At 52.4% G+C, this 14,861-nt stretch overlaps 1 protein-coding gene across 7 annotated transcripts in view; it reads right to left on the bottom strand.

Annotated features, from left to right (window-relative positions):
* CSMD2 (CUB and Sushi multiple domains 2) overlaps positions 1-14,861 on the bottom strand; it is a 276,129-nt gene that overhangs the window by 22,526 nt on the left and 238,742 nt on the right. For 6 of the 7 annotated variants that reach the window (XR_002432467.1, XR_002432468.1, XR_002432469.1 and 3 more), the window contains exons 51-59: positions 14,419-14,604; positions 13,961-14,155; positions 12,339-12,512; positions 11,833-12,006; positions 8,948-9,037; positions 8,443-8,616; positions 7,473-7,661; positions 4,740-4,913; positions 2,257-2,439 (exon numbers count right to left, since the gene is read on the bottom strand). Coding sequence is in view for 3 of the 7 variants with exons in the window: in XM_021375375.1 (XP_021231050.1) it covers positions 2,257-2,439; positions 4,740-4,913; positions 7,473-7,661; positions 8,443-8,616; positions 8,948-9,037; positions 11,833-12,006; positions 12,339-12,512; positions 13,961-14,155; positions 14,419-14,604 (1,539 nt within the window). In the remaining 4 variants the exon portion in view is untranslated. The remainder of the gene's footprint in view (positions 1-2,256; positions 2,440-4,739; positions 4,914-7,472; positions 7,662-8,442; positions 8,617-8,947; positions 9,038-11,832; positions 12,007-12,338; positions 12,513-13,960; positions 14,156-14,418; positions 14,605-14,861) is intronic. The other variant, XM_021375376.1, reaches the window with a different exon arrangement.

Genomic DNA, 14,861 nt, shown 5'->3' with positions numbered 1-14,861 from the left:
ACGAGGGATGGTAACTGCTATCACAGGGCACAAGTGCACGTCTGACTCTGCTCGAGGTGGTGTGTGAACACCGCATCCTCTGCACGCCCCTCACTGACCTCATCTTCTTAACACTGATCCTTCTTCAGGGCTTCGCTGCCCCCGGCTGAGCTGCTCTCCTAACGCTGTCTGACACACCAGGCAGAGCACCCCAGAGCCCACGGGGCCTCGCAGCCTTCACTCCAGGGCTGGCCATTTCCGTGCTGTTTAATTTAACCAGTCATCCACGTTCCACCTAACTACGTGGTGAGAGAAAGAAGAAAGCAGCCTGAGCCCAAACCCCAGCCCCGCCACCTCCCATGTCCTCAGCAGCCAGACTAGGATGAGACAGAACTCAGCTCCCTCCCTGCGTCCTCGCTCTAAATGAACACATTTCTGCCTTCTGAAATTGACCAAGAGCAGCCAGGGCCCCTTCTCGTTTTGGATGCAGCTTCAATAAACACGATAAAAACAAATATTCTGCTCAGCTGAGAGGAGGGGGGAGCGTACAGGAGAGCACAAGCGCTGGGCCCCCCCTGCACTGCCCCCAGGAGCACCAACCGGGCAGCAGGAAGGAGGAGAAAGAAGGAACAACTCCAACATGCAATTTCCATCTCAAAAACGTCCTGCAAATCAATGGTAAATGAGGCCTGAAATCTGTGATTTTTTTGAAAGCGAAGGGAGCTGCGCTCAGTGGGCACGATGGAACCGGAGCTGTGTACAACAGAGTCCCAGGGCAAGTCCCTCCAATTAATTGAACTGCAGACGTTCGTACGTTTTGGAAAAACCAGCTGCAGCTTCCTCCTGCCTCCCTGCTCCTTCGGTTTTCAGGGAAACACTCCAGCAGGTGAAAGGCACTGAGCAGCACTGAGAGCTGCTGGGCCTCGGGTTGCACTCTGCTCAGCCCGGCGCTGCCCTCCCCTCCCATTCCCACCGCAGGATTTGCACCTCGCTGCGCTTACGCCTTCATCTGCAGCTGAACAGAATGAGCCCCCCATGCTCACTTTGCAGCCAGCCTGGAGAGCAGCCTGCACTGCACGCTGGGCAGGTGCCTTGCTGGTGGCCTGCGGGGCAACGTCAGCTCTGGTTTCGCTCAGTGGCAGTGGCTGAGAGCTGAGTCAGATCATCACCGCCCCATGGAGGAGCTGGGCACTGGGCTGGGGCTCCTCCACCCGCCCTGGGCTCTCAGCAGCCACTCTCCACTGCCCCGAACTCAATCCCCAAATTCATCTCTCCCCTCTCTCTCCTACAAACACCTGTTCCAGAAAGTTGAAGGTAACGCTCCAAAGTGCAGCCCTGAGAACACCTCGCAGCGCCTGCATTTGCTGGGAATACAAATGACAGAGACACAGCTCGCTGCTCATCGCTGCAAATTACTTTCCTATATTGGCCAGTCAGCACTTAACATTAAATGACTACATTATGGGCATAATGTTATTATTATTCATAAAGCACGAAAAAAGAATCCGCCAGGGGTCCGTATTTTGGTGCCTCCGGAACCCGATGGGTTATTTATGCTGAGATTAATGAAAAGAACCTTTCTACTGAAAGAAAAAAAAACAGAATGGAAAAAAAAAAAAAAAACACCAACCACCAAGACCTGAGCGTATTAATAACATGATTCAGTGTCTTTTCAATCAAGAGCTCCATCAATTTGGAATAAATTTCCAATTCATTTACAAGCTCTCCCTGAGCTTTTGGCTTTCAAATCAGCGGGAGTGAAGCACTTGCCCAGGTCTCCTTGCATTTGGTATCCTGCTTCGTTTTGGCTTTTGTTCTTTCCCCATTTGATTTTAAAATACGTTCATAAAACAGTGGCAGCGAGCAGCACAGCTCAGAGAACCTGGCTGGGGGTTTATCACATTGGATTATGGGGCCTTACTTGATTCCTTCAAATAGAAAAATAAGGGGTTTGGGGTTTTTTTGATACGAAAATATGCTTACTGGTTTATAATTTGCATTTTGCATTTCTGCTCAATGTAAATGACTCTTGCATGTGCCAGCTCCAGCTTCAACAGAGGCTCGAGGCTATTCACATCGCTCACTCTGATGCATTTCTTTGATAAAGCATCAATTAACTGGTTAGTGGTACTAAATCCAACGTGCCCTACAGACGTTTGGGAAGTGGAGGGTTGAGGCCGCCTGGAGACACGGGCAGACACGGAACCCTTGGAGGCAATGCTGGAACAGGAGCACGTTTCACGGTGAGCAGCCCAAGGGGCTGGGATGGAGCAGTACCTTCACACTCGGGCTGCACGCCGCTCCAGGAGCCGTTGGCCTGGCACGTCCTCTCGGATGAGCCCCGCAGGGTGTAGCCGGGCTCGCAGCTGAACCGCACCACGCTGCCCACACCAAACTCATCTCCCAGCCCGATGCCGTGGGACGGGATCCCTGGGTCGCCACACACGCCCTGGCTGCCTCCTGTTAAGAAGAGAGCATGACACCATCAGAGCAAGCGAGGCTTGGGGCACGGCCCTTCTCACCCACGTGCACTTTCGGAGGACCAGCACGGAGATCTGGATCGCGTGGTGGCTGACTCCATTCAACTCCACGTGACACGTCCCCCTGACTTTGGGAGCCCGCTGCTCGTAAGCAGGTTGCAAAATCTGGCCATAACTCCTGCATCTCAAGATGGAGTCTCACCAGCTGGAGCTGCTTTCCGTGGCAGCTGCTCCAGCAGACAGCAGCCTGGTTGCCAGCATCAGTCATGTGGATGGTTTCCCTCCAAGCAGAAATTACAACATGCTCCAGGCCACCTCAGCGAGCCCTATTGTATTTGCAAAACAAGAAGCTGTTGGGTTTGGAGCGCAGAGGCGAGAGGGATCCAGCTGAGAACCATCCGCCGGTACACGTCGTGAACACTGCGTGCTGCTGGCTCTGCGGCTGGGGACGGGAGGAAGGGAGCAGCTGGAGCGGATGCCTCGTGGGGGGCTGCTGGAGCAGGCTGGAAGCATGCCCACCTCCTCGCTGCCTGGTTCGGGCTCGCACCGTGTACGCCGGCTCTTGGCTTTCTCTGCTAATGATCTGTGTAAACACAGCGAGCCCCAAGCCAGGAAAGACTATTTCACTCCGGCAGCTCTAGCAGTGAAGGTCCCAGTTCCTGGCCCCGCTCCGATTTGCTGCAGGTACAACCTTTGCAGTGTAACACGTAATGTAAAAGATAATGAACATATTCATCATCTGAGGGAAAACACTTGCTTTCAGAGAGAAGGGGGAGAATGCTCCAGGCTCAGCATTTTCCTTCACGCTGGCTTGGACCAAAACCCTTTGTTTCACCTTGCAGGAGCTGTCATCATGCTGTAGGAACCTTTGGCAGCAGATGATCTGGGCTTATTCTGCCCTCAGCCTCCACCCTGGGCTGAGAAAGAGCCCTGAAGAACCTTCCCTGGGCAAAAAGCAGAGCCACGAGCCTCTGCTCTCCTGCCCCAGCTTGCAGCAAGGGCACGGACTTGGGGAGACACTGGGAAATGAAGCTCCAGGCCAGATCTGTGTGTTAAGTTAAAGGAACATGACCAATGGTTTCATTACTCGCTGCTTTGGTCACTGTATCACCCGAGTTTGGTGTAACCAGAGGGGCCCTATCCTGGCTGCTGGGGAGAAATCCCCAATCCTGGTTCTGAGGGCGTTCGTGGGGCCCCAGCGCAGAGCTCTATCACTGCCCTTGAAAAATCACAGCCAACAGATGTCAGCAGGAACTCATCAGAGCAGTGCTGAACGTTCCAAACATCCACCCAAAAAGATGAGGGGAGAGGCAGGGAAAACCACGGGGGGAAGAGGCATGAATTAGAGCAGAAAACCCTTTAGAGCAGCTACAGATCAAGAACTCCGCTCTGCAGATACGGCTCCCGAATGGGAGGACGACTCCGCCTGATTTCTTTTTGCTTTCCAAAGCAGAGGTTAAACTTGGTCAAGTACAGCTGCTAAGTCTAAGTGGCATAATTAAAAAATAACACTTGTCCCAACTGCTTTGCTCCAGCTAAGTTCTCATTTCATCTGCATCTGTGCTCTCCACGGAACGACTGGCAGGATGGCACGGAGAGGGCTCTGCACAGCATCCTCCGGTTATTCAGCATCTTCCCTCCCACTGGAGGCCATCAGCTGGGATGCCAGCGTCCTGATCTCAAGAAGATTTGGCAGCACGTCTCTTCGCATCCCCCACGACTCCCATTTGTCTCCTCAGGGACATTCTGGCTTATCAGGACGTTTTCAGTGCAAGACCCCTTCTCACTGGCACGGGAGCAGAGATGGAGTCCTGATGCCAAAGTGCTCCCAGCTGACGTGCTGAGACCTGGGACAACTTGTGGTGCTTCAACAGCAGATGTCAGGCCCTGGAAAGGGGCCACACATGCTCTTTTACTGGAACACATGAGAAGGAGGGTCAGATGCTGCAGTTAGACACAAGGACCCAATTTTTGATAAGACACGTTCAGCCTGCACAGACGCTGCGCAGAGAAAACTGTAAAGCAGCAGGCTGCAGTACACCTCCTGCCACAAACATTTGCTGCAGTGATTTATTCCTCCTCTTGCAAGCTGAGTGCTTTACTCTCTGCCAGTGCTTATCATCCAAGTTGCAGGGGACCAGATAGCTAAGACGGTGATTTTCAGCATTCCGCCATCCAACCCCCTCCCTCCGCAGCACCCACATTCCTGCAGCTCAGCAGAGCTGCCATGCTGTCCCCGCTCAGGACGAGGGCTGCAGCCTGTCCCCCTGCCCAGCTCACCCGAGCAGTGCGGCAGGGAGCCGCTCCAGCGCCCGTCCAGCTGGCACATGCGCGTGGAGTTGCCGACGAGAACCCGCTTCCCCAGGCAGCTGTAGCGGACCACGGAGCCGACGGTGTACTTGTCACCCGAGATCTGAGCGTGGGGTGGGGAGCCCGGGTGCCCGCAAGAGACCACTGCAAGAGACAGATGCAACAGCCTCAGCCACGAGGGGACAGCCTAAGGTGTGCCCGCAGAGCAGGAACACAGCGAGCCCTGTGTGTTTGGGGCTGCTCGCTGGCACCTTGGCAGCTCACACCCACACAGCTGCCCCAGAGCTGCCCACCACACAGCACTGCCCACCACACAGCACTGCCCACCAAACAGCACTGCCCACCAAACAGCACTGCCCACCAAACAGCAGCACCCAGCCCCAGGGATGGGCTCACAATGGGAGCAGACCCTGCACAGCCTCCTCGACGTGACACAGACCAGTCCTGCCAAGGGTTTGTGCATCAATGCCTCGTCCCGACACCGACACACTCCTTGGAGAACCCGTTCCTTCTTAACCTCAGACAATTCCACGCACACCCTCACCCCACCCGCCCTGCAGCGCTGGGTCCTGGCAGCACAGAGCTGTAATCGATGCCGTGTCACACCTGAGCAAATTATCCCGGCGGATTCCGAGCGCTGCTCGCTCAGCCATCGCCAGTAAAGAAGCACCGCTAACAATAATTAATAGGTTTACTTTAGCTTGGCAATCAAAGTGGGGACAGCGAGGGCGTTGACAAATATACCGACAGATCTAGGGGCTATTAGACAGGTTTGGATGAGCATCCTCAGCGTAAAGACCATGCACCGCTCGGCTGCTGAAGGAAAGCATCCGTAACGGATATGTTCTCTCCCTCTGCTAGAGTCTAAAAATACAAATACTGGCATTAGGTAGAAAACATGATGTATGCTTCAATAAAAGGAGAGCACGCTTCTGTTTGGGCATGTGGGCGTTGAAATATATTGGTGCAGAGCTGTGACTAAAACCAAGGACGCTTTGCAAAGAAATGGGTTTGATAGCTAATACTTAAACTCACACTGTAACTAACAATTTAATAACAGATACTCTGGCAGACTCAGCTAAGCTTAAAACCTGTGGCAGAATCGAGGTTTTTAAAGGATTTCCGTACACAGCAGGAAGAGTGTTTCTTCTGATGTGCTGGGCTCTGCTCCCGTGTGCTTTCCTTCCTGGACCTCTCTCCCCCCAGTCAAAGGAGATCAGCTCTGCTTCACTGCCCCCAAACCAGGCACGAGACAAGATTCCCAGCACAAGCCCCTCCAGCATCAAGCTTCTTGGCTTCTGTTTTAGAAAGCCCCTGCTAATTTTGGGTACCCAACTGTAAACACTTTGAAGGAATCCGGGTTTGAGCACTGAGCACATCCTAAGTTCGACACACAGAACACGAAGGCGTGCAACAATCTCTCACAGCTATTATGCCTGCAGAATCCAGATACAATCAGTTGTAAAACTGACCTGGGTTTCCAAAGTTTTGAGAGTGCCCACAAATCCTCCAAGTCAATGGATGTTCAGCAGTTTGGGGAAGGGGGTCCCTTCTACTCAGCTGAGCAGCCGTGGCTGGAGGAGCCCGAGGGAGCAGATTCTTGGTTTGTAAAGGGAGCTGCTCACCCTGAGACTGCAGCTGTGTTAACACTTGGTTATCACTTGTCAAGCCCCCATGGCCTGTGCAGGGTGCTGTAAACACGAGAAGGTGGCATGCTGCTAACAAAAGCAAAGGAAAATGTGCCAAAGTCTGCTGCTCATAACTAGGTGTCACAGGATAGTACGAGAAAAAAGAAACAGTTGTGGCTTTGGAACAGCTCCGCTGATTCAAACTTAAGAAGCTCCATTTCTGCCTGCTTTAGTGATTTGTTACGCTGGGTGACAGGAGATCACAGTTGCTTTAGTCTCTAAGAAGGAAATACCAGCACAGCCCCACATCTCTGTTCTGGCTGTTGGGTTTTTTTGCCTGCTTGCAGTACCAACCCCATAAAACACCTTTCATTTCCTCCCTGTGTCTTCCTACATGGAAGCCTCCTGCGCTATTGGAAATAGCCCTGAAGCCAAAATCACTGCCCTGTACCCCCCAGTTCACTCTGCAAACCACAGAGGCACCCAGGGCCAGGACACTTTAAGAAAGGCCAAAAAAAATGCAAAGAAAGAGTCAAGAAACAAATGCTCTTTAGCACCTGCTTTGCAGCAGCACAAAGCCCAGGTGTGTTTCACCACAATGCCACCTCCCTCCCCTGAAGCCACGGGGATGAGTGGGTGCAGGGAAGCTCAGCCATGCCCCACTGGTGCTAAATATGCTCTGTCCTCGGTCAGGCTAATTGATGCTGTTCCCTATGAAGGTCTGTGTTTCAGAAATGATGTTTCTCTTCTCTGCCCACGGTATTTCTGCTGGAGCCACACGGAACCAGTAAAACTCAGTGGGAGCTGCCTTCCCCTGCAGAGGGAAACCAGCTCTGTCTGATAACATTTCTCTCCTCAGATCTCTTCTTTTCCTCCTGGGGGCACGACCCAGGGGCCAGTGAAACAGACAGAAAGATTCCCATGGATTCAAAAGGGCTCTGGGGCCAGACCCTTCACAAAAGCATTGAGCTAAGTGAGAGAGAACCAAGAGAACCGCATGGAACGAAAACGCGTGGCAGGTTCGTGGAGCAGGACCCGAAGCCCTGAGCGAATGGAATTATTCTGAAGAACTTACAAAGACACTGTGGGAGGGCACGGTCCCAAGTGCCATCCCCCTGACAGGTAAGTACGTGTGTACCCAGTAAGTAATATCCATGGCTGCACTGATATGAGACAGTGGTTCCAAAGCTGAATCTGTGAGGCCCGCTCGGCTGCACTTGACGGATGCTGTTTTCCAGGTGCCCGGGGTCAGTACAGTTTACAACTGCAAACAAACAACAACAAAAAAAAAGTACAAAACAAAGGGTGTAACACAGAACAAAGGATTCTGCAAAAAAAGAAAAAAAGAGCACGAAAAGGGGAAGAAACAGCAAGTCACACATTCCACCGTTTGGGGTGGCTTTCGTTTCTTTTTTCAGATTCTTTGGGAGCAAGAAATAGGAAAAAAAAATAAATGTTTGTTACAAAAGAGAGCAGAGGCAATGATGCAGGCTGCCACACGATGCTCAGCAGCACAGCCACACTGCCCAGCCCCTAGTCAGGACTTACACATCCAGCTAAGGGATTTTCATGACCCACACAGCCACAGTATCAGCAGATACTGAATTAATGGAATACAGACGGAGGGAGTGAAGGGAGGGGAGGGGATCTGGTCAGGGAACTCGGTGCTGCTATCACTGAAAGTCGGGCAGCGTGCAAGGAGAAAGGGCTCTGCAGCAAAGAGCAGTGTTTGCTTTGAGTAAACGGGTCTAGGGCTATCAGGATGACCTCTGCTAATGGTCTAGCCTGATATTTTCTTTTGTACTCCCCACTTACAGCCAATAATTCAATGTCTTGGAGGATATAGGGCCGGGCAGAGCCCATTAACAGCGCTAAGAGAAGCCCAAGGGAAAGCTGAGTTTGTCGCATTTAAGAAGGCCCTCGGAGTTCCAGCACCACGTGCACATTCCCAAGGAACCGCGAGGGCTTTTACACCAACTCAGCACGGCTTCGAGCTGGATTTCGGGGACGCAGAGCACCCAGCTCCCCGGGCAGAGCAGACTCACCGCGGCAGGCGGGCAGGGTGCTGCTCCACTGCCCGTTGGCCAAGCACTGCGACTGCGCTGCTCCTTCCAGGCGGTACCCGGTGTTGCAGATGAACTTGGCCACGTCGTTCAGGTTGAACTGAGCGCCCTGGGTGAGGCCGTTGGCGGGGTTGCCAGGGTGGCCACAAGTGATGGCTACGATTAGAAATGGGAGATGTTACCTCTCTGCCTGGAAGAAAGTGAATGATCCGGCGGGAAAAATAAAAATCTCAAGAAAAGGGACCATGGAAAAACCCAACATCAGCTCTGAAACTCACGCTGGCTTCAGAGATCCGCGGCCAGCTCCGTTGCAATACTGAATCAAGCTGAGGATACGGTAACTTTATTCATTTTACTGGCGTAAGAAATTCTCTGAACCACTCTCTAAGCAGCAGAGTGCCAGCATCTTACTGACTTATACCGTAAATCCCTAGAGCTCCTCTTCAAAAATCCCAGCTACTGCTATTAATCTATTGCCTTACATTACCCTGGGCATCACAAACGCAGCCATGAAACCTGATGTTTTCCTCCCCCTGCCTGGTGTAAGTCAGATGCTCGCTGCAGTATAAAGTTACACCTGGAGGGATAGTAAAAGGAGAAAAAAAAAAATCAGGTTTCGAGCATATGGCCTAAAAAGCTTAAATCTTCCTGCTTCAGTCTGAAAAACTTCAGGGGAAAACCTTTGTAACTAAATCCCTGTAATGAGGATTTTTGTGTGGTTCCTTTTCCCGTGGCTGATGTAAGCTCAGGCCAGCCCTGAGCTGCTCCAGCGCGTCCCAGGGGAAGCGTCAGGTGGGGAAGGTGCAGAGAGCGGAGCAGCAGGAGCCCAGCAGCACCAAGCACCTGCAATGCTGAAGTTTAAAGCACTTTCACCTGGGCTGCTCTGCTGGCAGAGGTGGGGCTGGCAGGGAGGGTGCGAGCTGGGGGATCTTTGCTTTGGGCACAGCAGCAGGTCCCACCACGCGAAAGAAATACCAGGATGCTCCATACGGAGCTTTTTGGCCGCGTAAGGAATGTGACATCTTCTGACAGCTGAGGACAAAACGATATTGATGACTGTCATGCTGAAACTGGGTAATGGCCCAGCAGGAGAAGTCCAGCGCTCAGCTGTATGGCTGCCAAAGCCAGAAGCTACAGGGAAAGATGAAATTCCCACAAAAGATCCATAACGCATCTGACTGCCAGGGCTGGACTGTACCACAGGGACAGGAATTTATTCCTTATGCAAGCTGGTGACAGGTACAGGTTTAAAAAATATGAAGCAAGACAGCATTTCAGTGCTACAGGAAGCAGATGTCAGATTCTCGGAGGGACTTCTGAATACAATTATGCACGTTTTGAAATAGCTGATGGATTCTTTCCCAGAAAAAAAAAAAAAAAAAAAAAAGGCTCCCTCCAGTTGGCATGGATCAAAAAGACCAGTTCACATAGAGCAAGCAACTGCAGCAGGTCTAAAGAGAAAATATCAGGACAGTGGGAAATTATAATGCGGTAACACACAGTACCCTGAGCTTATTCGGAAGGTGATAAAGCCTCAATCCATCTAATTTTAGAGCTCAAGAGTGGTCTGCTTTAATGACATTACATTTACGTTATCCATAAGGCCTAATGTAGTGTGATAACTTCAAGGCCAGTTTCTGTCTGGGACACCTTTGCAGGGCTCTGCACAAAAGCCTGCTGGGCTTTCAGGTGCCAGGGTGGGAAGCCAGCACAAAGCAGCACTGAACAAAGGAACCGCGTGCGAATGAACCCAGCAGCGGAGATGGTTCAGTACCAGCAGACAGACACAGACAAGCTTTGTTCTGAAGGGTCTGGTCCCTCCTGAAAGAAACAAGATGCTGCAAGAAAATGGATGCTTAAAAAACCCTGCATTTCCATAAATCCGCCTGACAGCAGGAGGACCTCTATCAGTATGATTTCCTGGTCCAAGGTTACTGTGTGTGTACTTGGCAGGTAAAAGTGAATTTCAACTTTTTCATCTGAGCGTCCTCAGACACTGGAGTAATTCACACCCTGCCTTAAGAACCAGAGACAGCCTTCCCAATAATTCTTTTCCTAAAAGCCCCAGGAGGAATCCTAGACATGAACGCCTCCAATGTTAGGAGCCTGGGGCAGACTTTACAGCCTGAGTCTGTTTCTTACTTTGAGGCTGGCATCTGCATATTCATTGATTTGCAGGTCGTTCCTCACCTCATATCTTGCTGGTACTATTGTGCCTCGGCACATAAAGCCCTAACCCAGACATCAGAGGGTGGAAGTAAACACCTGGAGAATCGTGATATGAAATGGATTGCGCTGTCCAGTGATAAGAAGATGCTTAAACTTATTAACAACTAGGGCTCTAGAGACTTACTTAATTAGCTTATTTACTGGAAAGATTAATGAGAAGGTTGTGCAAGGTGACTCATGAATCAGAGGAAGGGAGAGGCTGACCCTCTCTGGCACAGAGCACGGGTCTCATAAGGAAGGTGGGAGCAGCAGTGTGCTTGGTGGGGACGACGTCTGCCTCCAACCTCCCCACACCCCGATGAACCCTCCTCAGAAAGCACACCTTCACCTGGGCTCATCTACTGGAAATTCAGGGCGTGAAAAACAGCAAAGTAAAGTGGAATTTATACAGTGAAGCCAAGAAGCAAAGCAGTCAGAATTGCCAAGCTGCCACTGCCACCACTGTGAAACGCCAGAGATGTTCACGCACCGCGCACTCACTGCGTGCATGCAAAGCAACCTCGTGCAGCCCGGGTGTGAAATGCTTTGAGAAGCAGAAAAATGAGCAAAGCAACCTGAAAGCCCACAGGTTGCTCCTTCCCAAACCAAGGGTGGCTGCCTACGGGACCTGCCACTCCAGATTTGTTCCCAGCAGGACAGCTGGAACCAACTTCACCTTTGGACTGCCTGGAGAAATACCAGGCTCACTTCCAAGTATTGGCCCTTTTGGAAACCTGACCGCGTTTCTCCTGATCTCCCAATGTCAGCTCTGCAACAGGCCTCCGAGTACACGGTATCAGTGCCAGAGATGGCTGTTCTGTTATGGAGTGAGCTGCTATGGACCACAGAGCTGCCAGCAACACGTCGGGCTGAGCGGGTAGGACCGCTCTGCACAGAGGGGAGGGGCTCAGCCAGTGCTGTCAGCCTGACAGCGCTCGTGTGAATGAGGAGCATTCCTGAAGCACAGCCCAGCTCTCCTCCCAGCCACCCTTCTGGAGCAACAGTATAGGGGACAACTGCTTCTCAGCGGAGCGAGAACCAGGACTGACTGCTCCCCCTGCTCCAGTTCTTCATCGCTGCAAGCTCTCAGCGACAGCCCCTGTCCTGCACCTTTTCTCGTCCTCTGACCACAACCAGGGCTAAGCAACCTGACAACATACTTACGCACACAGACAGGCGTCTTCCCGGACCAGCGGTGGTCCTGCTGGCAGATGCGCACGGACATCCCGATCAGGCGGAAGCCGGGGTTGCACTGGTACACCACGCTGCCGCGGTAGTTGTAGTTCTCGCCGTTGATCTGCCCGTTGACGATGGGGCTGGGAACGCCGCAGTGCCCGGCTGCAGGAGGGAGACGGGGGAAGCAGTGAGAGCTCCCGCCCCGAGGCAGCGCACGAGGCAGCGCACGCCCGACCTGCCTGGGTGGAGCCGAGCGGGAGCCTCTGCAGTCATAAATAAAACCCGAGCGGCAGCAAAAACATCGGATCGTTCTTAAAGCTCTCCCCTCCGATCTCAGAACATCTCCCATTTACTAAGCAGTACGGAATCAACGCCCGCTTCCTTCTTCCATCTACTGACGACCCCCAGTGAGGGCTTGGGCTCTTTCCCGAATCAGAATCTAAATCCCCTGCTCCCTCCTGACGTGCAACCAGGGCCCCTTCAGCACCACGTACCCAGGCACCTCACGTCGGCCCCGCTCCAGAGCCCGTTGGCCATGCACTCGCGCACGCGGGAGCCCACCAGGGTGTAGCCGGTGTTGCAGGAGAAGATGGCAGTGGCCCCGTAGCTGGTCAGCGTGCCGATCTTGTTCCCGTTGGGCGGCGTCGGCAGGTCTCCACAGGAGATAACTGAAAGGGATCCCAGAGCACGGTGAGAGGGAATGGGCAGGGTTATATGTGGGTGGTTTTTTTGGTTTTTCTTTTTTAAATTTTGTTCATTTGTTTTAACAGAAATGCAGTGACACCCGTCACCACAAGTTATTATTGAAGGCAGAAATGAGTAGGAAAGATTATTGAGCAGTTTCATGCACAACAACAACAGTTTGGCCATGTTGCGTGAGCTGACAAATAGAAGCACTACTAATATTCAAGCTTCAAGACAAAGGTAGAGCAGGAAAGGTAAGACGGGCTGGGAAGAAACTAGACAAGTTTTTCCTCACAGGAAGTTCTTAATACAGACATGTTTCCATTATTAACCCCTTGCCAGATGCAGCTGGGAAGCAATGACTTTCAAAAAACCCACAAAATGGCACAAGATTAATGTGGGATTTCAAACCAGAGAGCTTGGAGTCCTCTGTGCTTCTGGCAGTGACTTCCAGGACAGGGCTGCAGTCTCCAGACCTGACCCAGAGAGGACACCCAGGTGAGAGCCCAGGAGCCACCTCCCCCTGGTGCAGCTGGATCTGGGCTGGGAGCCCTTGGAGATGCAGCTCCAGACACCAAGTTCAGCTCTTTATCTCACCTGCCTTAAAGATCTGCAAACCCCCTGGGAGCTTTCACACTCAGCAAGAAAACAGAGACTCACGCTGGGTTCCTGTGACCTTAGTGCATTGCCAAGTTCCTGTCATTTGAATTTATGTGGCAATAACGCAGGAGAAATAAAATGGGGTCAGGCTCACGCTCCTGGATCTGGCTGAAGAGCTAGCAGGGGTAAAACTACATCTGTCACTGAAGCTGGCAGTCACATCTCCAGAAACAAAGAGAGCCAGGAGGGAAGGGAGAGCTGCCATTCCAAAGGAGAAATCTTGCTGCCCCTATCTGCATGCAGAAGAAGAAAAACTCCACCTCTGACAAAAGAGGAGATCCAAAGCACTGAAGTCGTGTCAGAACGACTGAGAGCTGCTTGTTTGCCAGGAATGCTTTTGATTTACAGGTGACTCCGTTACCCTCATAAACTTGGCATTTGCATCAAATTGGAAGAGGTTAGGTTTTAAATCAGAATTTTTTTATTCTCTTTCTTAAAAGCAAACTTCAGAGCATCTGGCACCAGTGACAGCTAAGCTGCTGGGACCTGACAGCGACAGATGAGCTAATGTGCTTGAGTTCTTGCAAAAGTGTTTAAATTGAACTGAGAATCAGATCAACAGACGACCTCTCCCTGCTTCCCAACTCTCCTTTAGCAGCACAGCTCTGCGGCCACGCTCTCAGGCGCTGCCAAGAGCGCCCAGGGCTGTGTGTTTGCACACCAACAGCAAAGCCTGCACTGGGCCCAGCCCCACGGCCATCAGCAAGCGTGCTCCTTGCCAGATGCCCCGTGCAGCTGACCAGCCCCTGGCACGGCTGAGCTCTGTTCTTACTTTTGCAGGTTGGCATGGGCTCGCCAATGCTCCACTTGCCGTTGGCCTGGCACCTGATGACCCGCTGGCCCGTGTAGTAGTAGCCGGGGTCACAGATGAGCATCAGCTGCGCGTTGTAGTGGTACTGGATCTCGTAGGTCAGCCGCCACCGGCCGTGCTCCACCGCAATGCTGCTGATATCGGGGCAGGTGACAGCTAGAAGCCAGGCGTGGTGAGCCAGGGAAAGAAACGAGACAAAGACGTTAACACGGTGCTTTGGGGTATCTCAGGAAGCACGCTGGCTTTTAGAACGGGGGGGTAGCATCAACATCTCTGTTTTACAGGTGGGGAAAACGAGGCACCAGAGAGGGGACCTCAGGCAAAAGTTACACGGGCTGAGAACCCCGGTGTGCTAAATACTGTACCTATGAGGCAGAGCTGTCCCTGCTGAGCGGGCTGACGGTGCTCAGGGTACTCACCCACGCAGGGTGGGGGCTGGTTGCCGTTGCTCCACTGCCCTTCCTGCAGGCACTCGGCGCTGGACAGCTCGCCAGGAGCCAGCTGGAAGCCCTGGTCACAGTGGTACACAGCTTTCGTCCCCACTGTGTACTCCTTGCCGAAGACCACGCCGTTCTTTGGGGCTCTGGGAACTCCACAGGAGAGAGCTGGGAAGGAGGAGGGCAGAAACCAGCTGAGACATCAGGCAACTCCCAGTTTTATCACAGGTTGGTGTAAGTGAACTGAAACTCTGATCCCATGCCCTCCTGTTTAGGAAAGGTCCAGCATCACGTTGAACCCCAAAGCTGCAATGAATGCACACTTTCACAGAGGATTGGATTTTCAGCTCTTTTCTAAGGGTGTGGTAACAGCAAAGGCAGCGCTCAGTACCACTATCTGCTGGAAGAGACTCTGGCTCATACTC

Source organism: Numida meleagris, chromosome 22, assembly GCF_002078875.1.
Source record: "Numida meleagris isolate 19003 breed g44 Domestic line chromosome 22, NumMel1.0, whole genome shotgun sequence".
Lineage (NCBI taxonomy): Eukaryota > Metazoa > Chordata > Aves > Galliformes > Numididae > Numida > Numida meleagris.
The sequence above is the reverse complement of the archived record's forward strand: the minus strand, read 5'-3'. Positions and strand labels throughout refer to the sequence as shown.